Source organism: Myotis myotis, unplaced genomic scaffold (assembly GCF_014108235.1).
Source record: "Myotis myotis isolate mMyoMyo1 unplaced genomic scaffold, mMyoMyo1.p scaffold_m19_p_4, whole genome shotgun sequence".
Lineage (NCBI taxonomy): Eukaryota > Metazoa > Chordata > Mammalia > Chiroptera > Vespertilionidae > Myotis > Myotis myotis.
In genome coordinates, this window is record NW_023416346.1 from 9,542,546 (window position 1) to 9,569,894 (window position 27,349).

At 38.4% G+C, this 27,349-nt stretch overlaps 1 protein-coding gene across 1 annotated transcript in view; it reads right to left on the reverse strand.

The window, feature by feature from the left end:
* Positions 1–27,349, reverse strand: part of WNK3 (WNK lysine deficient protein kinase 3) — a 110,710-nt gene that overhangs the window by 64,950 nt on the left and 18,411 nt on the right. Inside the window, exons 2-6 of the mRNA XM_036305621.1 lie at positions 21,175–21,816; positions 7,332–7,504; positions 5,875–6,095; positions 5,012–5,169; positions 2,939–3,027 (exon numbers count right to left, since the gene is read on the reverse strand). Coding sequence (XP_036161514.1) covers positions 2,939–3,027; positions 5,012–5,169; positions 5,875–6,095; positions 7,332–7,504; positions 21,175–21,699 — 1,166 coding nt within the window. The 5' untranslated portion in view covers positions 21,700–21,816. The remainder of the gene's footprint in view (positions 1–2,938; positions 3,028–5,011; positions 5,170–5,874; positions 6,096–7,331; positions 7,505–21,174; positions 21,817–27,349) is intronic.

Sequence of the window (27,349 nt, forward strand, 5' to 3'; positions counted from 1 at the left end):
TGCTGCGGAAAACAGTTGGATGGTTCTTAAAAAAAATTAAATGTAGCCCTAGCTAGTTTGGCTCAGTGGATAGAGCATCGGCCTGTGGACTAAAGGGTCCCAGGTTCGATTCCAGCCAAGGGCACATGGCTGGGTTGCAGGCTCGATCTCCCCCAAGTAGTGAGAGAAAGGAGGTAGCTGATCAATGATTCTCTCTCATCATTGATGTTTCTATCTCTCTATCCCTCTCCCTTCCTCTCTGAAATCAATAAAAATATTTTTATAAAATTAAATGTAGTATTACCATATCATCCAGTAATTCCACTCCTAGGTTTATACCGAAAAGAATTGAAAACAGAGATTCAAGCAAATATTTGTACCCCAATTTTCATGAAGTACTCATAACAGACAAAATGTAGAAATAACCAGTGTCCATTAGCAGAAACATGAATAAACAAAATGTGGCATATTTATGTGTGTGTATGTATGTTATATTATGTTATATTATGTGTGTTATATTATTCAGCCTTAAAAAGGAACGAAATTCTGATACATGCTACAACTTGAAAACTATGCTAACTGAAATAAGCCAGACACAAAAGGAGAAATGCTGTATGATTTCATTTATAGGAGGAAACTAGAATAAGCAAATTCATAGAGGTAGAGAGTAGAAGAGAGATTACAAAGGGTTGAGGGAAAGAGGGAATGAGGAGTTGTTTAATGGGTACAGAGTTTCTGTTGGGATGCTGAAAAAGTTCTGGAAAAAGATAGTGGTGACAGTTGTACAACAATGTGAATGTACTTAATGCCACTGGATTATAACGCACAAAATGGACTAAAATGGTAATTCTTATGTTATATAAATTTTACCATAATGAAAACAAATATATACCTAGATATGGCCTGTTGGTACAAACACAAAGAATATTCTGTAATAAAGCTATAATTACACAGGCCTTACCTTAGTGGCTTTATGTATTCTCAGATAAGCAACATTAAATTTAGATAGAAAAATAATAAAAGTGTAGGTAACAGTCAATCAAATGCTGGTGGAAATACTTTCTATAAAGGACCTTTTTTAAAAACATATTTTTATTGATTTCAGAGAGGAAGGGAGAGAGGAAGAAACATCAATGATGAGAGAAAATCATTGATCAGCTGCCTCCTGCATGCCCCCCCCATCCCACTGGGGATCGAGCCCACAACCTGGGCATGCACCCTGACTGGGAATTGAACCATGATCTCCTGGTTCATAGGTTGATGCTCAACCACTGAGCCACAACAGCCAGGGCAGGACCTGTCAACTTTATTAACCAAAATCAATAAGGAGGTAAAAATCAAATGACTAATCCTTCAATTTAAGTCAGCAACTGTCCAAAGCTCAAATGAAAGGGAAATATAAGCTAAAACTAAAAGGAGTTGTCCACAAGAAAAACAGAAATTGTGATACAAATAATCTAGAATACCAATTCGTGAATAAAAACAGCCCTATCAACTTTACCATCTATATATATAAAAGGCTAATAGGCTAAGTGTCCCTCCAACCATCCAACCAGTCGCTATGATGTGCACTGACCACCAGGGGGCAGACGCTCAACACAGGAGCTGTCATGATGCGCACTGGCCATTTACAAAGAAATGGCACTGAGGACCTGGCACCCACAAAGCAACACTCAGCTTCCCCCAAGTGGGACAGAAGCCCCACCACCACCCCAGAGCAACAGCCCACCAAATCGCAGCAAAACACTGCCAAGACCCCATGGTGCAAAATGTGGCCCCCAGCCCAGCTCAGACCGGAAACGGCTGCTGTGGGGGCCAGGTAATGACATCACGTAGCAACGCCCAGCTTCCTCTCCCTAGCGACTAGCCTCCTTGAAGTTTCTTCAGCCCAGGAAGATGACTTGCTTTATAGCCAGGTGCAAACATTTTACACTTTAACCAAATGTCTGTGAAGCGTTTTCCTCTGCCTCATTTCATTTGATCCTCACAGAAGTCCTGGAGTAGGTAGGTAGGAGACTTGGTGGAATCCTATTTTCTTTTCATTAGCTGGAAAATGGAGATTTAGAAAGTTTAGAAACTTGACCCGACTGAGAATAAGTAAGAAATGGTGGACCTTGAAAAATAACTTCAGGTTTACTCACTGCACAGAATATAGTCAAAAAACACTGCTGCAGTTAAATATTTTACCCTTTGCTCTCCCTGCATGATCTACAATAATAATTTGCTGTGTTGCTGACAATTACCTGAAAGAGAAGTTGGGGTGCTTCAGTGGGCTGGAAAAAGTTTAGCTAAATCAGAAAGCAGGTCTAATTAAGCAAGTTTAATATATATATTTATATATGGCTAAGTTGACTCGCGCATGCGCGATACATATAAAGCTCTCACTGGTGCCAATCACACACGTGTGTTTTGATCTGTCATTGTCCATTGTGAATTTGGTTGACACTTTTATTATAGAGAAAGGGCAAATAGTGATATTAAAATATTTCTTCTAATTAGTTTCCTTTCAATGTGCATGAAATCCATGCACCGGGCCTCTAGTCATAATATAAGGACATAGGGTTAAATTTAAAAAACCTGGTGAGTTGATGGTTACATTTTTAAAAAACTATCATTAAAAAACCATTTAAGTACTTACATGAAGGTGACCACAGAAGCTCTCTACTTAATCAACTGTCAGAAGTAAGTTAATGGGGGAGGGGGAACCCACTGACTTAAATTGATGCCTCAAGGTGCAAAAAGCTTGTCACAACACACACACACAAATCAAATGTTGCTTCAAGGAAAATTTAGCAGATGATACCCAAGTCTAAAATGGCAAACAAGATGTACTGATAAACTTTACTAAAGACAGTATGGTTTGGGTTTGGCTTCCATGCAAAGGTCAGAAAATGACCAGGTGCAAGGTAAGAGAAAAATGCATCCATCAGTTATGTCATTTCACTACATCAGCACCCACCTTTCAGATTTGTTTTGACGAATACAACCTTCGATGATTTCTTTCACTTCAGGATCAGTGACTTTATTGAAACTGGCTGGTTTTATGCCCTGGGAGGAGAAAATGGTTTCTAGTTACAAATGAAGCAACTGAAAGCCCAAATCAACATGACTTTTATTACAATAATGTTTTTTACCCTAAACTATATTCAAGTTTTAAATGAGATAAATATATACATACAGTATGTCTTTAACAACTTTTTGACAGGGATTTTGTCCTCGTTCTACAGATAACAGTGAAGGTTGTAAATAATCTAAATCAACAATAATAGAGCCAAAATTGCATATTATGTATTATATATGTGCCAATATTATGTAGAAATTAAAAATGTTCTCAAAGTAATTATTAACATGGGAAATTCTCATACTGTAACATTAAGTAAAAAAAAAAAACAAGACCCCAAAATGTACAAACAGTACTACCCCAATTAGCAAAATATAATAAACAAATATATTTTGAAATCAGAAAAAAATTCAATGTTATTAAAGAACACTTATGAAAATTCCTAAGAAGGACTGCTTTATTGCAAATATTCAAAATCAATATTATTTCAAAGTCTTCTAGAATGGCTAGGTGAAATAAACAATTAAATTGATGATTTGTTGGAGAAACTAGGTCATTTTTCCTATAGAACAGCGGTTCTCAACCTGTGGGTCGCAACCCCTTTTGGGGTCGAACAACCCTTTCACAGGGGTCGCCTAAGACCATCGAAAAACACATATATGATTACATATTGTTTTTGTAATTAATCACTATGCTTTAATTATGTTCAATTTGTAACAATGAAAATACATCCTGCATATCAGATATTTACATTATGATTCATAACAGTAGCAAAATTATAGTTATGAAGTAGCAACGAAAATAATTTTATGGTTGGGGGTCACAACAACATGAGGAACTGTATTAGGAAGGTTGAGAACCACTGCTATAGAATATCCCATATTCTGGACATTGGCCTATTTCCTTTTTTTAATTGACTTTTTCAGAGAGGAAAAGAGTGAGAAACATTGATGTGAGAGAGAAACATCAATCAGTTGCCTCCTACACACCCCCCAACTGGGGATTGATCTAGCAACTTGGGTATGTACCCTGACCGGGAATGGAACCTGCCACCTTTTGGTGTATGGGATGATGCTCAAACCAACTGAGCTACCAGCAGGGCTGGCCTTATTTCTTATTGTCTATCTAACACAAGCCTCTGAAGTCAGACTTAGGGTCAAAATCCATTAGTAGTAGCAATGTGAATGTGGATAAGTCACAATCTCTGATACTCAGTCTTATCATTTATAAACTGAAGATAGCACCATCTTGTAGAGATATAAAGATGAAGGCATGTGGCATACAGCATACATTTAAAAACAGCACCTATTAGCATTAGTTACTGGAAACAGTCTAACGATCGCCTTCCTGGTCTGAGTCACCTAATTGGATATGATGTAGACCTCTTTTGAACAATCCTAACACTTTGCTTCTACCTCCCTTATGTCCCTTACAATAAATACTCCCATGCACTTATTTGTATAATTATTTGTGAATTTATATCACTCTCCTGCTAAAAATGTAAGTTCTTTGTGGGTAACAGACACTTCTTATACATCTTTGCATTCCTTGCAATTTCTAAAAAATTATTCATAGTAAGAATCAAATACTGTATCTGTTGAACTATATTTTGAATGCCCTTTCTTAATCAGGCTTTTAGCACTAAAAGAGACCCTCAAAACTATTTAGCCAATCTTTATTATTCAGGTTTGGAAAATAAGAACCATCTAATAAGTATCTAAAAATTCTTTACAAACAGATATTGATGATATGTCTATGTTTTCCCAAGGATACTAATACAGAGCATTTTATATGACCCCAATAGGATATAGGTATACAACATATATCTAAAACTTGTTTCGTTACAATTATATTTAATTTAGCACTGCTATACAGAACTAAACCAAAATTAGGTTTTACTCAGTTTACTTAAACCAACTTCAACATGAAATATGGCAGTTTGTGAAGTAAAAAGAATAAAGTTATACCTACACTAGTTACTTTACGGTATATTTGAGCTGCATTTTGGCACTCAGAATAAGGGTACTCCGAAGTAGCCATTTCCAGCATACACATTCCAAAAGCATAGACATCTACAGATTCATCATAGTGCTCTTCATACATCTCTGGGGCCATAAACTCAGGAGTCCCTACAAGGTAATACCACAACCACACTTTTATTAAAAAGAAAAATGTATTCACAAAATTCACTTTCCCTTTTCCATAAGAATTACTTGAGTTAATTTGTGCTTCCTAAAAGAAATTTATAAATATAAAATTTGTTGAATACTTGCTATATCTATATAAAGCACTTAAAGAATTTCATTAACTTTCTGTTCTGATAAAGTACAATCTGTAATGCTCAAGATTAGGTCATGATCACTAAAATTTGTTTTTATTTCTATCCTTTTTAGTTATTGAAATTTTTCATAATTAAATTAGTAAATTAGCTTTCTTAAGTCCTTAGAAACTTTCAATAATTTAAAATATACCCCACAAAAGAAATACACTAGGATATCTCAAAAATAAGGCAAGATATAATATTTCAAAGCAAATTCACATACTAGGCCAGAGGTCAGCAAACTTCTCCATTAAGACACAAATGGTAAATATTCCAGGCTCTGCCATCATATGGTCTCTGTCACAACTACTTAATGCTGCCATTGTAGTACAAAAGCAGCCACGGACAATACACGAACAAGTGGGTATAGCTGTGCTCCAATAAAGCTTTATTTATAAAAATAGGCAGCAGGGCCAAATTCGGCCCATGGGCTGTAGTTTGCTGCTCCCTGTTCTAGACAAATACAATCAACAACTCTCTTTACCCAACCAATCAACTATAAAATGTTAATCACCAATGACACTCTTAGCAAATGATGTGCGCATTAAGGTAGCGAGGCCTAGATCACCAATCTTCACAGATCCAGTAGGTCCCGTGATGAAAATATTGTCACACTTGAGATCCCGGTGAATAATAGGAGGAGTCCTAGTGTGCAAGAACTGCAACCCCTTTAAAATTTGCCTGCACCAGCTCCTTAGGACCTTTGGTTTCATGACTTTAAATCGTTTTAAGTACCTATATAAAGAAACAAAAGACCACATGTTAATAAACATACCTAACTTACTATATGAGCAGTATTAGGGTAAATCACGTAAGCTAGCAGATATTGTATATGCCATACTACTATTACCATCACTAAGTTGTTGGGGTTTTTTATTTGTTTCTTTTAAATATGTATTTTTTTATTTCAGAGAGGAAAGGATAGGAAGAGAGATAGAATCATCAATGATGAGAGAGAATCATTGATTGGCTGCCTCCTGCATGGGGATTGAGCCTGCAACCCGTGCATGTACCCTGCCTGGGAATCAAACCGTGATCTCCTGCATTCATAGGTCAATGCTCAACCACTGAGCCATGCTGGCTGGGCACTAAGTTGTTTTTTATTGTCTGTTATGGAAAGAAAATGTTATGAAGAAAATTCTAAATCTAAGGCCTCATTCTTAGAAAAGACATCCTACCAAGTTTAGTATTTTGAATTCAAAACAAGAATCATTCCAATTAGAGTGGCCTTTTGTGAAATGGCAGCACAATTTTAAAAAGAAAGTCCATCTCACCCTAGCTGGTTTGGCTCAGTGGATAAAGTTTTGGCCTGCGGACTGAACGGTCCCAGGTTCGATTCCAGTCAAGGGCACATGCCAGGGTTGCGGGCTCGATCCCCAATAGGGGTGTGCAGGAGGCAGCCGATCAATGATTCTCATCATTGATGTTTCTCTCTCCCTCTCCCTTCCTCTCTAAAATCAATAAAAATATATATTTTTTAAAAAGTCCGCCTCTACTTCTTAATAACTGCTTATATAGATCACTAGAGGCTTTAACTATGTAAAATTTTAGTGTAAGGATGCTAGGAAACAGAAAGTGTGCCCCACATTTAATAGCTACAAATAAGTGATTTAAACCATCAAATGAAAAACTAGTCAGAAACAAAGCAATGGACTATAATCACATAGTATATAGCTCACTAGCTATGTGAACCTGACCACACCCCTAACTTTTCAGTATCTTTTACACAACATTATATTATCTCTATGATTTCTAATTCTAAACTCCTATGCTATTCCACAAATAATTTCACAACACTATTTTCTAACAACATTCATTAACATCATAATTTTTAACCTGCTCTGAAATATAGTCTCTAGATTCAGATTCTACAAATTCTTTAATCAAATACTGTTATTTTACAAGCAACTTTTATGACACTGAAAATTATTTCCAAAAAGAACTCCATTAACACTATCAGGGTCAACTTACGTCTTTAATGTTCCTGATGTCATAAGTTCAGTCACCAATACAATGCATTTCTTTCCTTTCAATGTAGACTCCCAGGAATCATAAAATCGAACTATATTGGGATGTTGGAGACCCTTTAACATCTCTGCTTCTTCCTTAAATCTTTGCTGCTCAGCTTTGGTTAATTTCCGATCCTGAATGAAGAATCAAATTCCAAATTAAAGCTTAGAAATTCTCATGCACATTTCTAATACCAGTCAAATGAGTGCTTCACTTTATTGTACTTATTTATATATGTATTTATTTTTGCCTGACAATTCTTTTCTATATAATCACTGACAAATATCCCTTGTTAGTGATTTTGACTCCTCCCATATAGCAATGCAGCAGTTGCTACATTTCATAACTGTTATAAACCCACCTGCATAATAAACCAACACCCTGAAAAACCTATCTTGGAAGTTAACTTTTTATGGTAATCATTTTGTAATACATACATACTAGAGGCCCTGTGCACAAAAAATTGTGCACTCGGGGGGGTCCCTCAGCCCAGCCTATGCCCACTTGCAGTCTGGGACCCCTCAGAGGATGTCCACCTGCTGGCTTAGGCCCGCTTCCTGGGGGATCGGGCCCAAGCTGGCAGTCAGACATCCCTCTGACAGCCCGGCAGCCCTCGGGGGATGTCCACTTACCAGCAGGGAGCAGACCCAAGCTGCAGTCGGACATCCTTAGTGCTGCTGAGGAGGTGGGAGAGGCTCCCACCACCACCGCTGTGCTGGCAGCCATCAGCCAGGCCTGTGGCTGAGCAGAGCTCCCCCTGTGGGAGTGCACTGACCACCAGGGGACAGCTCCTGCATTTGAGCATCTGCCCCCTGGTGGTCAGTGTGTGTCACAGTGGCCAGTCATTCCCAGTCGTTCTGCATATTACCTTTTTATTATATAGGATAGAGGCCTGGTGCACAGGTGGGGGCCGGCTGGTTTGCCCTGAAGGGTGTCCCGGATCAGGGTGGGGGTCCTGCTGTGGTGCCTGGCCAGCCTGGTCAAGCCCCCCCCCGTGGGGGCCCTCACCCCATGGAGGTTTGACCAGCCTGGGTGAGGGGCTGATGGCTGGCCACACCCCCTTCAGGGTGGAGGTCCCCACTGGGGTGTCTGGCCAGTCTGGGTGAGGGGCTGAGGGCCGTTTTCAGGCTGGCCAAGCCCCCTGGCGACGGAAGCTCCCAGCCTCTCCTTTTTTCTTTTTCTTTTTATTCTGGGATTTATTTACCTTCTATAATTGAAACTTTGTAGCCTTGAGTGGAGCTCAGAGCCGGCCAGTGCGGGCAGGAAGCTTGGCTTCCTCCATCGCCAGGGGCAATCCAAGCCTCCTGCTTGCTCCAGCTCTGTGGCCACGGCCAGCTGAAAGCAGGTATCTGGGGTTTATTTATCTTCCATAATTGAAACTTTGTTGCCTTGAGTGGAACTTAGAGCCGCCGCGGCAGGCGGGAAGCTTGGCTTCCTCCATCACTGGGGCAACCAAGCCTCCTGCTTGCTCCAGCTCCGTGGCTGCAGGCTGCCATCTTGGTTGGGTTAATTTGCATATAGTCACTCTGATTGGCTGGTGGGCATGGCTTAAGGCATAGCAAAGGTATGGTCAATTTGCATGTTTGTCTTTTATTAGTGTAGATATCAAATCGTTGTACACTTTTAACTTATACATTGTTATGTCACTTACATCTCAATAAAACTGGAAAAATAAATAAAATTATTATTGCTGCAAAAGAAATAAGGAAATCCTGCCATTTGTAACAATAGGGATAGATCCTGAAGGCATGCTAAGTGAGATAAGTAAGACAGACATAGACAAATACTATACGAGTTCCTTAAATATTTTTTAAAATATATTTTATTGATTTTTTACAGAGAAGAAGGGAGAGGGATAGTTAGAAACATCAATGAGAGAGAAACATCAATCAGCTGCTTCCTGCACACTCCCTACTGGGGATGTACCCGCAACCAAGGTACATGCCCCCGACCGGAATCGAACCTGCGACCCTTGAGTCCGCAGGCCGACGCTCTATCCACTGAGCCAAACCAGTTAGGGCTTCCTTAAATATTCTTAAAATAAAGTTGTAAGAGACTAAATCTTAACTGTTGTCAACATAATCTATAATAATAAAAGTGTAATATGATAATTAGACCAGACATCCTTCAGGATGACCTTCTGGATGAAGCCGGGGATGCAAGGTGCCTGCCGGTGGCTGAAGGGAAGCCTGGGTCCCGGGTACCAGAGGGAAGCCGGTGCCAGCAGCCGGGGGGAAGGAAGGCCTACTCTTGCACAAATTTCGTGCATTAGGCCTTTAGTAAAATGATAATTATGTGACATGATGGAGGTACTAGCTAATGCTATGGTGGCAATCATACTACAATAGATAAATGTATCATGTCAATACACTGTACACTTTAAGCTATTACATATCAATATTATATTTCAATTGTATTTCTGTAAAAAGGGCTTAAAAAGAGTTAAGGAACTCAAAGAACAAAAGTAAGAAATGCTAAACTTAGAAGATATCTAAAAACAAGTGTTTATGATTTTCTGTCTAACCCAAGATGACGAATAAGTCCTAAATGTCCCTATAATTAGCTAGAAGTCTTTCCATTGTGATAGGTCAGCAGATCTGCTCTGAAGAATAATGAATTAATTTTGATGCCCTCTGATGAAATTAGCAAGCACAAGTCATGTGCCAAGATAAGCTACATACTTCACTTTATCCTTTGATCCTATGGATTAAAAGTAGTCAGCATTCAGAGTAAACAACTTTACAAAGTTATAACTGCTGTCTCAGACATATTGCTAAAGATAAAATTCCACTAAAAAGGTATGGCCAAACCCTGGCCAGTGTAGCTCAGTTGGTTGGGCATCCTCCCATGCAAGGAGAGGTTGCCAGTTCGATTTCCAGTCATGGCATGTGCCCGGGTTATGGGCTTGATCCTAGGTAGGGGGTGTTCATTTTCTGCTCTCACATCGATGTTTCTCTCTCTGTGTCTCCCTTCCTCTCTCTAAAAATCAATTTAAAAATATTTTTTAAAAAGGTATGGCTGCCAGAACCGGTTTGGCTCAGTGGATAGAGCGTCGGCTTGCGGACTGAGGGGTCCCAGGTTCGATTCCGGTCGGGGGCATGTGCCTGGGTTGCGGGCACATCCCCAGTGGGAGATGTGCGGGAGGCAGCTGATCGATGTTTCTCTCTCATCGATGTTTCTAACTCTCTATCTCTCTCCCTTCCTCTCTGTAAAAAATCAATAAAAAATATATTAAAAAAAAAGAAAAAAAAGAAAAAGGTATGGCCAAGGTCTTCAAAGGTCCATTCTAATTCAGAGTTGAAAGTAAACCTGTCAAATTCGCACCGAAATCCAGAGGAGAGCTTTCAGCTACTATAATTATTCTCCTTTACACACACACACACACACACACTATTGTATTAATCAGTAACTTTCACACCTTACCAATTAGAGTTCTTACACAAGAAAGGAATGATGACCCACAAATGGCAAACTAGAGATCACTGATAGGTAACGGAGTTGACATAGTCAGAAGCCAGGAAAATTACAGTCTACAAAAATGATCCTTTAATCTTACTGTCTCTAGGTAAGGTCACCCCCCCAAAAGCATCAAATAACAATGTTTTAGTGTTATACATATTAATTTATATGGCTGATAAATATAATAAGAGGTCAAATACAAATTCACCGAATAGATTTCAACTACTCCAACACTACTTTAAAAAGAATTACTGTCCTTCTATGAATGTTAACTAAACACTTAATCTATCATAATATATGGCATGCTTAAAATGTACACAAAACCTTTCCTGGGGCAAGGCACAATACCAACATGAGTAACCTGCATATGTATTTACTCAAGATAAGAAGCATTTCATTTCCAAAAGGTAAACGCTGGCCTTATCAGCTATGTCTCTTAATGCAAACACCAGCAATGAAGTACAGAACCAGGTCAGAGGGTACATGGATCTGTTTCTGCAAACGTGAGGAGGAAGAAATCAACATATCCTAAAAACTATACTATAAAAGAACTTGTTCAAATAAGGATGAACACTATGAAGGCTTCAAAACACTGCTCACTTGCCCTGACCAGTTTGGCTCAGTGGATAGAGCATTGGCCTGCGGACTGAAGGGTCCCAGGTTCGATTCCGGTCAAGGGCATGTACCTTGGTTGCGGGCACATCCCCAGTAGGGAGTGTGCAGGAGGCAGCTGTATCGATGTTTCTCTCTCATCGATATTTCTAACTCTCTATCCCTCTCCTTCTCCCTTCCTCTCTGTAAAAAAATCAATAAAATATATTAAAAACAAAAACATAAAAACACTGCTCACTTTACAAAGTAGTCTATCAATGACTAGCCTGGAACATTGCTCAGTATTTTATCACTATCATTTAATGAACACTCAGATATGTATCACATGCTTTATAAGCATTATCTCTAACCTTCCAAGATTTTGTTTCTCAAGCTGAGTAGTAAGTACACAAGCTCCATTGTGTTATTCTTTATTATTTTTGTGTATCAGAAATATTAGTTATTTTTAAGTGAAAAACTAAGGCTTCAAAATGTTAGGTAGCTTAGCTTGCCCACGGTACCTAACAGGAACAGGCAACATTGGAACCAGGTCTGCCGTATTCTGAAACCCAAGCACTTTCCAGGTCATCACTCTGCCTCTCAGAAACAATATTCACAGCAAGGACTGCAGATACCTCACTCCCAAGCCACTTTCCATGGAGAGACGGAGTAGTACCCCAAAACTACAGCAAAATGAAATAAACATACACAAGGCCAATGGCAATTTGTAAATGGTAACACCAAAGAATTAATCAAGAAATCAGCATATAATAGAGTCTGGCTATATATGAGAAAAGGAAAGTATCTTAATAACTTAAGATATATTAAAATTACTCAACCACAAATTCCCCAATTTGGGGGGTTTTCAGAAATTCAACATATTTAGGAAGAGATCACATAAAACTAAGAGGTAATTCCAATTAATAAATGTAAAAGGAGCCGAAGCCGGTTTGGCTCAGTGGATAGAGCGTCGGCTTGCAGACTGAAAGGTCCCAGGTTCGATTCCGGTCAAGGGCATGTACCTGGGTTGTGGGCACATCCCCAGTGGGAGATGTGCAGGAGGCAGCTGATCGATGTTTCTCTCTCATCGATGTTTCTGACTCTGTCTCTCTCCCTTCCTCTCTGTAAAAAATCAATAAAATATATTTTAAAAAAATGTAAAAGGAATGTGGAAAATAGAAAATCAGCATTATAACACCACAGTAATACTCACTAGAGGGAAAATACACCAATGAGTGCCAAAACAATGCAGGAAAGTTTGAGGAGAAACAGATCTCTGCATAGTCTCAAAGTATCTACCCCCAACATATTAATATAAAAATATGTATTTAATAGTATAGAAAACCTATCATATGCTACCCTACCCAAGTGATCAAGGTTATCATCACCAGTAATCCAAGTCAACATCATATACCCCTTACTATAATGCAGAGAATGGCATTACCACTCTTGTGGTATCCATGCCAAAATTCATAGCCTGTATCTATGTAATCATGAGAAACCATAAGACAAACCCAAATTAAGGGACATTCTACAAAATAACTGAACAATACTCTTCAAAAGCTCAAGATCATGAAACACAAGGAAAGACTAAAGAACTACTACATCTTGGAAGAGACAAGGAGACATAACTAAATGCAATGTGGGTCCAGCTGGCATGGTTATGAACCAGGAGGTTCTATTCTCAGTCAGGGCACATGCCCAGGTTGCGGGCTCGATCCCTAGCATGGGGTGTGCAGGAGGCAGCCAACCAATGATTCTCTCTCATCATTTATGTTTCCATCTCTCTCTCCCTTTTCCTTCCTCTTCAAAATCAGTAAAAATATATTTAAAAATAAAAGCAATGTGGGATCCTGGATTGAATCACAGCATTGCAAAAGGTCATCAGTGGAAAAACTGGTGAAATCCAAGTAATTCCTAACTTTAGTTAAAAGTATTGTACTAACAATAATTTCTTCAGTCTCTGGTTAAGATATTAACGTAAGGGAAAACTGAGAAAACTGAATGAAGGGCATACTGGAACTTTCTAGACCAGTGATGGTGAACCTTTTGAGCTCGGCATGTCAGCATTTTGAAAAACCCTAACTTAACGCTGGTGCCGTGTCACATAAAGAAATTTTTTTGATATTTGCAACCATAGTCAAACAAAGATTTATATTTTTGATATTTATTTTATATATTTAAATGCCATTTAACAAAGAAAAATCAACCAAAAAAATGAGTTCATTTGTCATAGGTTCGCCATCACTGTTCTAGACTATCTTTGCAACTCCTCTGTTAGTAGCAAATTATCTCAGAATAAAAAATTAAAAAGAGAAAACCAGCCGAAACCGGTTTGGCTCAGTGGATAGAGCGTCGGCCTGCGGACTGGGGGGTCCCGGATTCGATTCCGGTCAAGGGCATGTACCTGGGTTGCGGGCACATCCCCAGTGGGAGATGTGCAGGAGGCGGCTGGTCGATGTTTCTCTCTCATCGATGTTTCTGACTCTCTATCTCTCTCCCTTCCTCTCTGTAAAAAATCAATAAAATATAAAAAAAAAAAAGAGAGAAAACCAAGTAGTAATGGAGTGGTATCCTGTTGTCTGCTACTCCCAACCCTACCATTTCCATCAAACAAACCTATATTTTAACAGCCCTTTCATCTGATTTTCACTAATTCCAATCTCCAAATCTTCTTCGTACCGATTATAAACTCCCTCTACTTATACTTTATAAAAATGGGGCCTGTGTCTGGTTTTCTCCATTATGCCTCTAGCACTTAGCACAGTCTTGGTACATTATAGACACTAAATATTTATTTGATGAATGAATGAACAAATGAATGAATGGCCGCGGTGTATATTGTATTCATTTCCTATGGCTGTTGTAACAAATTACCACAAATTCGGATGCTTAAAACAACACAAATGTATTACCTTCCAGTTGTGTAGATCAGAAGTCTAAAATGAATCTCACTAAAGTCAAGTTGTTGGCAAGGCTGCATTCCCACTGGATGCCTTAGGGAAGAATGAATCTGTTTCCTTGCCTTTTCCAGCTTTTAGAGGTTGCCCACATTCCTCGGCTCATTGCCTACTTCCAACAATTGCATCACTTCCATCATGAGATCTCCTTCTGACTATGGCCACCCTTCCTACTCTCTTATAAGGACCCTTGTTATTACACGGGACCAACCCAGATAATCCAGGAAAATCTACCAAGATCTTTAATTTAACTGCCTCTGCAAATTCCTTTTTGCATTGTAAGGTAACATATTCAAAGGTTCCAGGGATTAGGACACAGACATCTTTCAGGTGCAATTATTCAGCTTAATACATGTATCAATTTGTTATCTATCAAGCAGATAGCTCAAAACTAACCCTTTGACAAAACTGGGAAAATGAATATTTCACAGACCAAGTCTGTCTGTCTCCTGCTGCTCTCAACCTGTCATTTTATGAAAGCATCTGCCTTTGATTTTTACTTTTTAAAAATATTTTTTTATTGATTTCACAGAGGAAGGGAGAGAGTGAGAGATAGAAACATCAATGATGAGAGAGAATCATTGATTGGGCGGGTGCCTCTTGCACGCCCCACACTGGGGATCAAGCCCACAACCCAGGCATGTGCCCTGACAGGGAATCGAACCCAAAAACTTTTGGTGTACAGGACTATGCTCCAACCAACTGAGCCACCCAGTCAGGGCTCCACAATTTTGATACAAGCTTTCAGTAAAGGGGTATGGACTTTTAAACTGTTATTTCCATTGCATTGCTTTGAATATATTCGCTACTATAATGAACGTGTATGAGAAGGCTCACTCAACATGTCATCCTGCTAAAGTCGATTGTGTCTTTTATTTTAATATCTTTTTTCAGTGACATTTTGCTTGAGTTCAGAGACTACAGGTAGACTTTTTGATGTCTATTTGTTAGATGCTACTTAAAGGAGGCCTGTTTAATTACCCTGAGAAGCACACAATCACACGTGACCCCAAAGTGAAGCACATTCAAATACATTTTAGGCATAAATAACAAAGATCTTCAAATAGCTATGTTCCTTCATTTGGAAAATAGCCCCATTAGATGAAAACTCACTTCCATCAAGAAAACAAATGACAAATGTACTAGTGGAAATATTTTTCCAAGTTATAGCAAAGCAAAACCTGGTTACGTTTCCAGGTGTAAAAGCAGAGTGCTGCTGATTCTGAAGTGGTCAGTGGAAGAGGAAAGAAACTATTAAAAACATCTGTGATTGACTCCTCCTGAGAGTTATTAAACAGCCTTTTCAGTAACATCTGACCAGGTCGTTCAACATCATGAACTAAAATAAATAGTATTCTAAACAGGAAGAAGGTCTTAAAGCCCTCACGCACAGTAAATTACCAATTTACCAAGGAATTACCAAGTAATTTACCAAGTTCTTTACAAAGAACAATAGGTCAAAGTTTCTCCATTAATGCATAAAAAGTCAAGAATGGAAACCCTAAAATATGACAAACTATTGAAGTGCAGATGTTTATGGCCTAATCCTAAATCAGACTTACATCAAAGGGTTTTTGTTTGTTTGCTTGTTTGTTCTTAACATTCTCAAAGTCAAGTATCAGCAGTAAAATCTCTCTCTAGGTCCTTTGCACTGCCATAAAGTCCACGTTGTCTAAACAAATGGGTGTGATTGGTGCTTTTAAGAATTTGTACCCAAGGCTCAAATGTCTACATTGGAGGGGAAATGCCATCAAGAGAAAAGGTACAAAAACTTTTTTTTGAGCTGTGCATTTCAAATTAAACATGTAAAAGATAAAAATTTTTAAAAAGAACAGAATTGCCTAATTTCAGGGGAGAAGAGTAAGCAAGAGGTGGTGTGAATGCAATATAGTTTACAATTTAAATGATGTTAGTAAATAGAATATATATATATATCACGTTGTTAGTGGACATACCAATTTTTTATATTACATACACATATAAACAAAGATTGGAAAGAATCTAGAATAATTTAAACTGTTAACTGGGATGTTTTTCTATAAAATTGTGTAATTACATAATAAAGAACACTTTATTTTTAAAAATATGAGAAATCGTCCATTACAAACTGCATAGTACACACAGGAAAGTAATTAAAAGGCGATGCCCTGCCCTGGCCAGTGTGAGGGCATCGACCTGTGAACTAAAAGGTTGTGGGTTCAATTCCCAGTCAGGGCACATACCTAGGTTGTGGGTTCAATCCCTGGTCTAGGCACGTCTGAAAGGCAACCAACGCACATTGATGTTTCTCTGTTTCTCTCTCTCTCTCTCTCTCTCTCTCTCTCTCTCTCTCTCCTCCCCTTTCCCTCTCTCTAAAATCATTACGCATATCCTTCTGATATTCTAAATAAGTTAGTTTTTCTTAGTTCCAAATATGTAGAAAATGAAATGATACCCAAAAATTATATCAACTAAGTTCACTCATTCTGACATTCCTTTCATAATTGAAAATTGCAATTGTTCTCTGTATAAATTAAAATGTAGTTTATATCATTTATAACATTTGCTGCACATGAGAGAGTCCCAAATCTGGCTTTGTATCCAATTATCTAGGGAACTTTTTATTTATTTTTTAAATCTTTATTGCACCTGGAGAACATTTTTTTAAATATATTTTATTGATTTTTTACAGAAAGGAAGGGAGAGGGATAGAGAGTTAGAAACATCAATGAGAGAGAAACATCGATCAGCTGCCTCCTGCACGCCCCCTACTAGGTATGTGCCCGCAACCAAGGTACATGCCCTTGACCGGAATCAAACCTGGGACCCTTCAGTCCGCAGGCCGACGCTCTATCCACTGAGCCAAACTGGTTAGGGCACCTGAGGAACATTTTAAAAATAAGTTCCTGGACCCTGGCCCTGTGGCTCAGTTGGTTGAGAATCATCCCATGCACTTGAGAGGTCAAAGATTCAATTCCCAGTCAGGGCACATGCCTGGGTTGTGCGCTCACCCCCAGTAAGGGTGTATAGGAGGCAGCTGATCCATGTTTCTCATCAATGTTTGTCTCTCTCTCCCTTCCTCTCTCTCTAAAAATCAATAAAAACATATTTTTAAAAAATAAGTTCCTAGGGCCCATCTCCTGGAGATTTTGATTTGGAAAGTCTGGAGTGAGTGCCAGGAGTCAGTATCCTATATAATAAAAGGCTAGTATGCAAATAGGCTGAATGGCAAAACAACCAGTTGCTATGACATGCACTGACCACAAGGGGACAGATGTTCAATGCAGGAGCTGCCCCCTGGTGGTCAGTACGCTCCCACAGGGGGAGCGCCACTCAGCCAGAAGCCGGGATCACAGCTGGGGAACGCAGTGGCGATGGCAGGAGCCTCTCCTGCCTCTGTGGCAGCTCTAAGGACCCCTCGGGGGATGTCTGCCTGCCGGCTTAGGCCTGCTCCCTAAGCTGGCAGGTGGACATCCCCCGAGGGGTCCCAGACTGTGAGTGGGTGCAATCCGGGCTGAGGGACCCCCCCGCCAAGTGCACGAATGTTGTGCACTGGGCCTCTAGTATATGTTAAAACATAAAACTCATGTTAAGTGTATTTGGGGATTTCCTCCTCTGATTCAGCTAGTTCTTGGAACTGGTCCCTTATTTTAGTGCTTTTCAAACTCTGCTGTTCATCATTTGCAGATGTTACTAAGCGGCAGATTCTGAATCATTGGTCTGGAATGAGGCCTGGGAACATGCAATTCCAACAAGCTTTGCTAGGAAGACCTTATAGCAGGGGTCCTCAAACTTTTTAAACAGGGGGGCCACTTCACTGTCCCTCAGACCGTTGGAGGGCTGGACTATAGTTTAAAAAAAACTATGAACAAATTCCTATGCACACTGCACGTATCTTATTTTGAAGTAAAAAAACAAAACGGGAACAAATACAATATTTGTATTTGCATGTGGCCTGCGGGCCGTAGTTTGAGGACCCCTGCCTTATAGGATCTTTCAATCTTTCCCCAGGCGAATGATAGGAGGCAGGTCCCACTGCTAGAATATTTTCTTCAACTTTTACCTAAACATCCTTTAGCATAGTTAGAGTGCACAATTTGCAAAATAACTTGACCTATCTTTACTATATAGCCTACCAAGCGAATGGAAATTACTTCCCCCATTTACAGAGTATCACTGCAAGATGAGCGTTACCAATGTCATGATGCAGAGGTGAAATTAAAATGTACAAAATATTCAATAGATATATAAGGATGATCACAACATAATTATAATGGTAAAACATTGGAGAAAAATCTAAACGTCCAATAATAGAGGACTAGTTAAATAACTTATCAGGGCATGTAGTAAAATAATGATGTAAATGTACAATTACTGGTAATGAAAAGATGCTAGTGGTAAGTTTTTTAAAAGGTTTTGTAAAAACTTATAGTTTGATTCCAATTGGTGGGGGAGAAAATACACAAAGTCATATATACATTTATGCAAAAGGGTCCAGAAAGATAGACTAAATTGTTTAAAGCGTCCTCAAAGCACTAGAATTTAAGGTGTTTTTTGGGGGGCGGGAGGGGAATGTCCTGACCAGACTCTGGGTCCATTGGAGGATGCTCAACCAATTGAGCAACACCGGCAAGGGCCTCAGGTGGTTTTCATGTTTGTTTTTTTGCATTATCTAATATTTCTACTGTGACACAGACCTTATAAAATTCTTAAAGGATTAAAAAGGGGATGAGAAGAAAATCAAGCAAACCCCATACCTGCATACACTTTTCAAGAACTACTATAATGGCTCTACTGCTAAGTTATTTGCATTCCAAAGAGTCATCAAGGGATTTCCCACATTCAAAACACTTTGTTTTTTGTTTTGTTTTTGTTAATCCTCACCCAGGATATTTTTTCCATTGCTGTTTTTACAGAGAGAGGAAGGGAGGGAGGAAGAGAGAGGGGCGGGGGAAAGAGGGAGGTAAAGGGAGGGAGAGAGGAGAGAGAGAGAAATAGATATACATCTATGTGATAGACATATCTACTGTCCCAGCCACCTCAACCAGTCCATTGGTTTTTTAAAGAGTGGAAGGGAGGGATGGAGAGACCTAAGTGATACACATTTACTGTCACAGCTGCCCCAACCAGGGCCCCAGGGCTAGGGATTGAACCTGCAACCTAGAACCAAAACTGTTGTCTTGCACTCCACCCAGACTTGCTGAATTTGAATCTCTGACAATAAACTCCTGAATGTGCATATGAAGCAATCATTGACTTTTACAGAGAGCAAAGTTTGGAAACTTGGTGTTAAACAAAGAAGCTTCCTAGAAATGCAGGGACTTGCACTAAATTTCAAACCTATCTAAATGGCAACCTGTAGCATATTCAGAAAGGGTGAAATCAGATACACCCACAGGCACAGAGACTACTGGAATTTGAACAATAATCACCTGCCTAGAAGTACTGGCTTTATTCTATGTTAATTTTAAGCATCTCCTGTGAAAACTGACCATTTCTCTTGAGCTGACTGAAGTCACAAAGGTTTTTCCTTATATTTAACCTACATCTGTCTGAAACTATTATTATAACTCCTTCTATGATACTTGACCCCCTATGTAGTCATTCATTAGTTAGAAGTTCACATAAACATTTATTATGGAACCAGGTATCCAGTTGATGCAACTACAGTCCTGTTGCTTTCATTTCTCCTTTCTAAGCACATTACATTTGACTAACCTCAGTAAATTCTGCTGATTATTTCTTCCAGAGATCCTCTTCAAGGTAAACACAAAGGCATGTGTGAGTTTATACTAATAGAAATCCTCAAGGAATCAAGAAAAGCATTTCCTGTTCTAAAAAACAGTACACGAACCCCCAAAAATTTGTTAAGAGAAAAGGGAGGTATCACAGGACATATGACTAATATATCACAGTCTTAAGCACTTATTATATCAAGTTTTAAAGCACAAATTTAGTGAAAGTTTTAAAAATGAGACGTTAAGAGTTTCAGAAATTTCCTAACGTTAATAAATTAAGAGCATTTTCCCAACGACACCATAGAGCAGTGGTTCTCAACCTTGGCTGCACATTAGAATCACCTGGGAATCTTTTTAAAATCCTGATTTCTGGGCGTCATCCTCCGGAAATTCTGTTTCTTTGTTATGGGGTGGAGCCACAACATTAGTAACAAAGAAACAGAATTTCCGGAGGATGAGGCCCAGAAATCAGGATTTTAAAAAGATTCCCAGGTGATTCTAATGTGCAGCCATGGTTGAGAACCACTGCCATAGAGTTTCCCCCTCTTAAACCAGAGGGGAAAGCAACAGGAAAAAAAAATAGCTGGCGTGAGGTCCTAAGACAGCGGTTCTCAAACTGTGGGTTGCGACCCCTTTGGGGGTCGAACGACCCTTTCACAGGGGTCGCCTAAGACCATCGCAAAACACATATATAATTACATATTGTTTTTGTGATTAATCACTATGCTTTAATTATGTTCAATTTGTAACAATGAAAATACATCCTGCATATCAGATATTTACATGACGATTCATAACAGTTGCAAAATTACAGTTATGAAGTAGCAACGAAAATAATTTTATGGTTGGGGGTCACCACAACATGAGGGACTGTATTAAAGGGTCGCGGCATTAGGAAGGTTGAGAACCACTATCCTAAGAGGATCTAGGAAAGGGGCACAATTTCTGGGAGGTGGGGGGGGGGGGACAAGCGCTTAATTTTATTATAATCTAGGATGCGTTTTAATGCTGGATCACTCAGAAGACCAAGTCAACTAAAACTGGAATTTATTAAAACCAGGAAGATTATATACCGACCTGCAACTCACACCAAGCAACCTCAACCCATGTTTCAGTGTCCAGTCCTTTATACACTGTTTTAAAGGCTCCTCTTCCCAGCTCTATGTCGAATTTCAGGAACCTGCCACTAGGAGAAGTAGCTACAGCCTTCATTTCCGCTTCTTCTTCCATTTCCTTCTCATTTTTCTCCTTGAGACAATCTTTGGAGGATTCGGAAGTTGCCTTTGAACATTGTGAGAATTTGACTTCTTTTTCACCTCTTAGCACATTTGCAGGAAGCTTTTCTCCGCCTGGAATCTCTGTTGTAGCCTTCGTTCTCTCATCTTTGGAGGAAGAATCAATAACTTTGTCATCAACACTCTTTCGGAAGAATCTCTTCCTTTCGACAGTTTCCCCCCCAGCAGAGATGGTACTGTCATTTTCCTTCAGTCTAGCTTCCACTGTCAAAGTGGCTGCCATCTGATGAACTCTGTTTTCCAGTGAAACTCCATCAGGTTTCTCAGAATCTTCTGTGCTAGCTGGCTCCCCTGAATCAGTAGCCATTGTAATTAAGGTTGGCACTAAAAATTTCCCTGTTCTACCCTTCAGACCAGTTACATCTCAGGTATCAGAATTATCAGAATGGACTTCCTTTTTATGTGGTCATGTTTCCATAGTAACCTGAAAGGGAAAAAAAGGATATTTTAAAATTACCTCACAAAGGAAATCATTAAGGAGAAAACAAGTCACCTGATTGTTTAATCCATTTTTTCTTAATAAGAAGTTTGTTCTTTTTTCTGTCCAAGCTTAGCAACCAGCAGACTCCAGGGACTATGTCTTATCTTGTTTACCACTGTAACCCTCAGTGCCTAGCAGGCTACTTGGCATATAGCTCAGTAAGTCTTCATATTGAATGAATGTTGGTTAGGAACCTAGTTTCTCAGTCCCATCTATCAATCCATCATATCTAAAACAAGTATCTAAACCTGAGTTCACTTAGCTACAAGGTAAAAGGTAACACACAATAATTAAAACAAGCACATTGTTTCTCAGTAATTGTTTTTTGTCTAAAATTCTGGAATCTGATGGTAGTCTTTTTTATTGTGGTAAAATATACTTAATATTAAATTTACTATTTTAACCATTTTTAAGCATACACTTCAGTGGCTTTAAGTATAGCCACAATGTTGCGCAATCATCACCATGATCTATTTCCAGAACTCTCCATCCTGGATCACTTCATCAACCTAAACTGAAATTCTGTACCCATTAAACTATAACTCTTCATCTCCCCAGTCCCTAGTAATCTCTATCCTACTTTCTGTCTCTATGAATTTGTTTATTCTAGGTACCACATCTAAGTGGAATCATACAGTAGTTGCCCTTTTGTGTCTGGCTTATTTCACTCAACAAAATGTTTGCAAGGTTCACTGATGTTGTAACATGTTATCAGAATTTCATTCCTTTTTAAGGTTGAACAATATTACATTGTATGTATATACCACATTTTGTTTATCCATTCTTCTGGTCAATGGATTGGGGTTGTTTCCACCTTTTGAATACTATGAATAATGCTGCTATGAACATCCAATTATACTTTTGAGGTACACAAAATACTTGTTTATGAGCTTGCCTCAGATTTTAGCATAAACTACTGTAAAATATTAACATACAATACAAAAATATTAAAACACTATACAAAATCTTTTAAGAAACACTTTAAAATATGTATCCTCTTAAACCAGCAATTCTACTTATAGGAACTTGCCTTAGAAAAATAGTCAATTTGTGCAAAGATTTAATTATAAAGACATTCATTACAGCACTTAAAATTTGGAAAAAACTGTAACTAAACATAAGCCTAATAGGGATTTAATTAAATATCTCAAAATGAGATGGATACAATATTTTTAAAAATCCACTAGCTTTTAATGAGATTAAAAGACATCTATATATTATATGGTTAAATGAAATATATACAATAAGCCTTCATATATACACACATAGATACATATATGATATTAATTCTGAATGGTATAATTATGGACTTTCTGCTTTTCTGTATTTTTTACAGTTTTCCACAAAGAACATGTGGAAATATGTGGAACATATAAGGAAAAAGTTATTTTTTTAAATTTTATTTTAAAATTATAGTTTACATTCAATATTATTTTGCATTAGTTTCAGGTGTATAGCAAAATATTTCAGGGACCACTTTGTAAAGTATATGATCATGTAAGGAAAAAGTTTTTCAAATGAATGGTTGTACTACCAATAAAAAAATTCTTCTCTTCTCACCACAAACATGCATCACAAAATTAAGTACTGTCTAACTATTATGTTATGTACCTTAGAAGGCACTTTTTGTCACAATCAAAAAAATACGAAGAAATATTAAATTTGAAGACCTGAGAATAACAATCCTTAACTAAGACAAAAATGGAGAGAAATATCCCAAATTGCTCTACATATTAAACATAAATCCTATCAACATCCACCTAGTTTATTTGCAGAAATTAACAAACTGATCCTAAAACTCATAAAACTTTGAGGGACCAGAATAGCCAAAGGCAAAACAATCTTGAAGAGAGGAAAAAGTTGGAGGACTCATCCTTCCCAATTTTAAAACTTACCACAAAGCTATAGTATTAAGATAGCGTGGTACTGGCATAAGGATAGATGTAAAAATAAATGGAATGAAAACAGAGAACCCAGAAATAAACCCACATATTTATGGTCGATTCTCAATAAGGGTGCCAAGACATTTCAATGGGGAAGGAACCCTCTTTTCAATAAATGGTGTTGGGACAACTGGTTAACTATATACAAAAAGAATGAAGTCGGACACTCGAAGGAAGGTTTACTGGAAGAGATGCTGGACCTGAGTCTCAAAGACAGAAAATTACCTGATCCAAGCAGAAGGAAGATCACAAGCAAAGTCATGAGACAGCATGGATTAAGTGTATGAATGGTACCGTGAATAGTTTACTGCATACTTTAGAAGCAGGCAGATGAAGACAGAGAGCAGATATAAAATAAGACCAGTTAGAAATCTACTGCAATAATCCAGGAAAGAGATGCTGAGGTGTGAATGAAAATATTGGCAAGAGGGATAGATTCAAGATACATTAAACGAAGTTCTAAATTCAAGGTTTATTGCCTGAGTGAATATGGTTTTAAAGGGAAACAATCTATGATAACTCCCAGAAATTTGCCTATCAGATGACACTACTAAGACATAGCTGTGTCAATACCAGAGATAAGAATTACAGTCATGTACCACACAATGACATTTTGGTAAAAAACAGACCACATATACCATATAGCCTCGGTGTCTAGTAGGCTATACCATTTAGGCTTGTGTAAGTATACTCTATGATGTTCACATAGATGAAATTACCTAACAATGCATTTCTCAGAGCCTATCTCTATTGTTAAATGGTGCATGACTGCAAACTAAGGACTCATGAACCACTTTATGAGGTTACATTGCCAAATCAATTTCAAAAGTCAATGCATAAGACTAGTATTACCTGCAAGTAAGAAAAGGTAACTAATAACACCTCACTTAGGTGCAGATTTTTTTCTTTAACTTATTTTGACACAATTTGGACTTGGAAAAAAAAGTATACAAAGAATCCAATATACCCTTCACTCGAATCCCCCAAATGTTAACATTTTAGGTGAGATATTCTTAAAAATATTATTCACTTCACTTAACTAAAGGTCAGTTATCCAAAAGCCTCAAGAACAGAGATCCATAAGCCAAAAGGACTTGTAAAAAGACAAAAATAGGTAAAATAAGAGAATTTAAGTAACTGCAGAAATTCTTTTTAAAAAGTGAAATCTTACTCGGAACCCTAACATAAAAATAGAGGAGCAAGTAGTCCTGCTCTAGTACAGCTCTAACATGTTTGGTCACCTGGTTTTCCAAACTATAGGATAAGAAGCAGAAAATCAGAGGGATGGGGAAAGGAATGTTCCCTCAGCCTTTTAAAAAACAACCTTAAGACAAAAAAATGTTATAGAGACAAAGAGGATATTTTATAAGTATGAAAAGATTAATTCATTAGAACAATAGAATTATATACATCTAACAAGAGAGCCCCATAATACATTAACACGTTAAGCGCCCAGCCTGTTTTGTCTTCCGGATGGAAAGTATAGTGTCAGTCACCGGTGACTGACTGGCCGCTTAACGTGTTAAGTTAAAACTGACAAGAGCCTGACTGGTGTGGCTTAGTTGGTTGAGCTTTGTCCCATGCACCAGGAGGTTGCCGGGTTCAATTCCCAGTCAGGGCACATGCCTGGGTTGCAGGCTCAATCCCCAGTAGGGGGCATGCAGAAGGCAGCCAATCAATGATTCTCTTTCATCTTTGATGTTTTTCTCTCTCTCTCTCCCTCTTTCTTGCTCTCTCTGAAATCAATAAAGACATATTAAAAACATAAAAGTTGCCACCAAGAAAGTGATACACAAAAAGCCTTGGAGAAAATATGTGCAAATCATTTATCTGATAAGAGACTAGTATTCAGAACATACAAAATATTCAGAACATACAAAAAATTCTTACAAGTCAATAATGAAAAGATAAATAATCCAATGGGCTGAGGATCTGAATAGACATTCTCTAAAGAAGATATACGAATGGCCAATCAACATGAAAAAAACGTTCCACATCATCACTCATTAGGTAAATGCCAATCAAAAACTAAAATGAAGCCGAAACCGGTTTGGCTCAGTGGATAGAGCATCGGCCTGCGGACTGAAGGGTCCCAGGTTCGATTCCGGTCGGGGGCATGTACCTGGGTTGCAGGCATATCCCCAGTGGGAGATGTGCAGGAGGCAGCTGATCGATGTTTCTAACTCTCTCTCTCCCTCTCTGTAAAAAATCAATAAAATATATTTAAAAAAAAAAAAAAAAAACTAAAATGAAATACTACTTCATACCCATGAGGATGGCTACAATCAAAAAGATGAACAGCAACACGTTGTTGGTAAAGATGTAGAGAAAATGGGCCCCTCATGCATTGCTGGTGGGAATGTAAAACATTGCAGCTGCTCTGGAACATAATCTGGCAGTTATTCAACAAGCCAACATAGAGTTACTATATGATACCATCTACCCAAGTGAAATGAAAACACATGTCCACACAAAAACTTGTACACAAGTGTTCACAGCAGCTCTATTCACAATAGCCAAAAAGTGGAAATGATCCAAATGTCTATCAATTGATGGCTAAACAAAATGTGCCATATCCATGCAATAGAACAGTATTCACACAATAAAAGGGAATGAGATATCAATACCTGCTACAAGGATGAACCTTGAAAACGTTATGCTAAGAGAAAGAAGCCAGAGGAAAAGACCATACACTGTATAGTTCCATTTATATGAAATGTTTAGAATATGCCAATCTACAGAGACAGAAAATAGATTAGTTGTTGCCTGTGGGCTGGGGCTGGGGCTGGGGCTGGGGCACAGGAATAGCACTGACAGCAAACCAGCACAGGGGATCTCCTGGGGTGATGGAAATGTTCTAAAATTAGATTGTAATCAAGAATATACAAGTCCATAAATTTACTAAAAAATCACTGACATTTATATTGGTGAATTTTATGGTATGTAAATTATATCTCAATAAAATATGATGTCCCTGTTTAAGATCCTAAAATATTTTGACTAAAATCAAAGCCATCGTAATATCAAATATGTCTTTTTAAAACCATACTCTCTACCCACCCCCCTTCTGTCCACTCTCCTTATCTTCAGCCTGGCCTCCTGGGTTGAGAATCGCTGTTCTGAAGAGAAACTACTGACAACAATAAAATGTAATAGCTGGGAGCCTTAGGGTAAACAATGAATAAGAAAAAAATTTAACTAGGCCAAGAACTTCACTAAGCATAGTATATCTGGGGCCTTTTCATTGTGGATCCACTAGCTTTCTTGAACATAAAACAGTTTCAGAACACAGGTTTTGGGGTGCGAGAAACCTGGAATCAATATTGGTTCTGCCTCTCACTTCTCAGAGTAGATCTGAGGCAAATGACTTAACCTCATTCATCCTTGGTTTCATTTGTGAAATCTCACAGGACTGATATGGAAATATACATATAAACTATTTAGCACAGTGCCTGGCATAATATAATAATCAATAAATGGAGGTTTTTATTCTCTATCTCTTAATAAACCCTAGTGGCAGCCCTATATTAAAG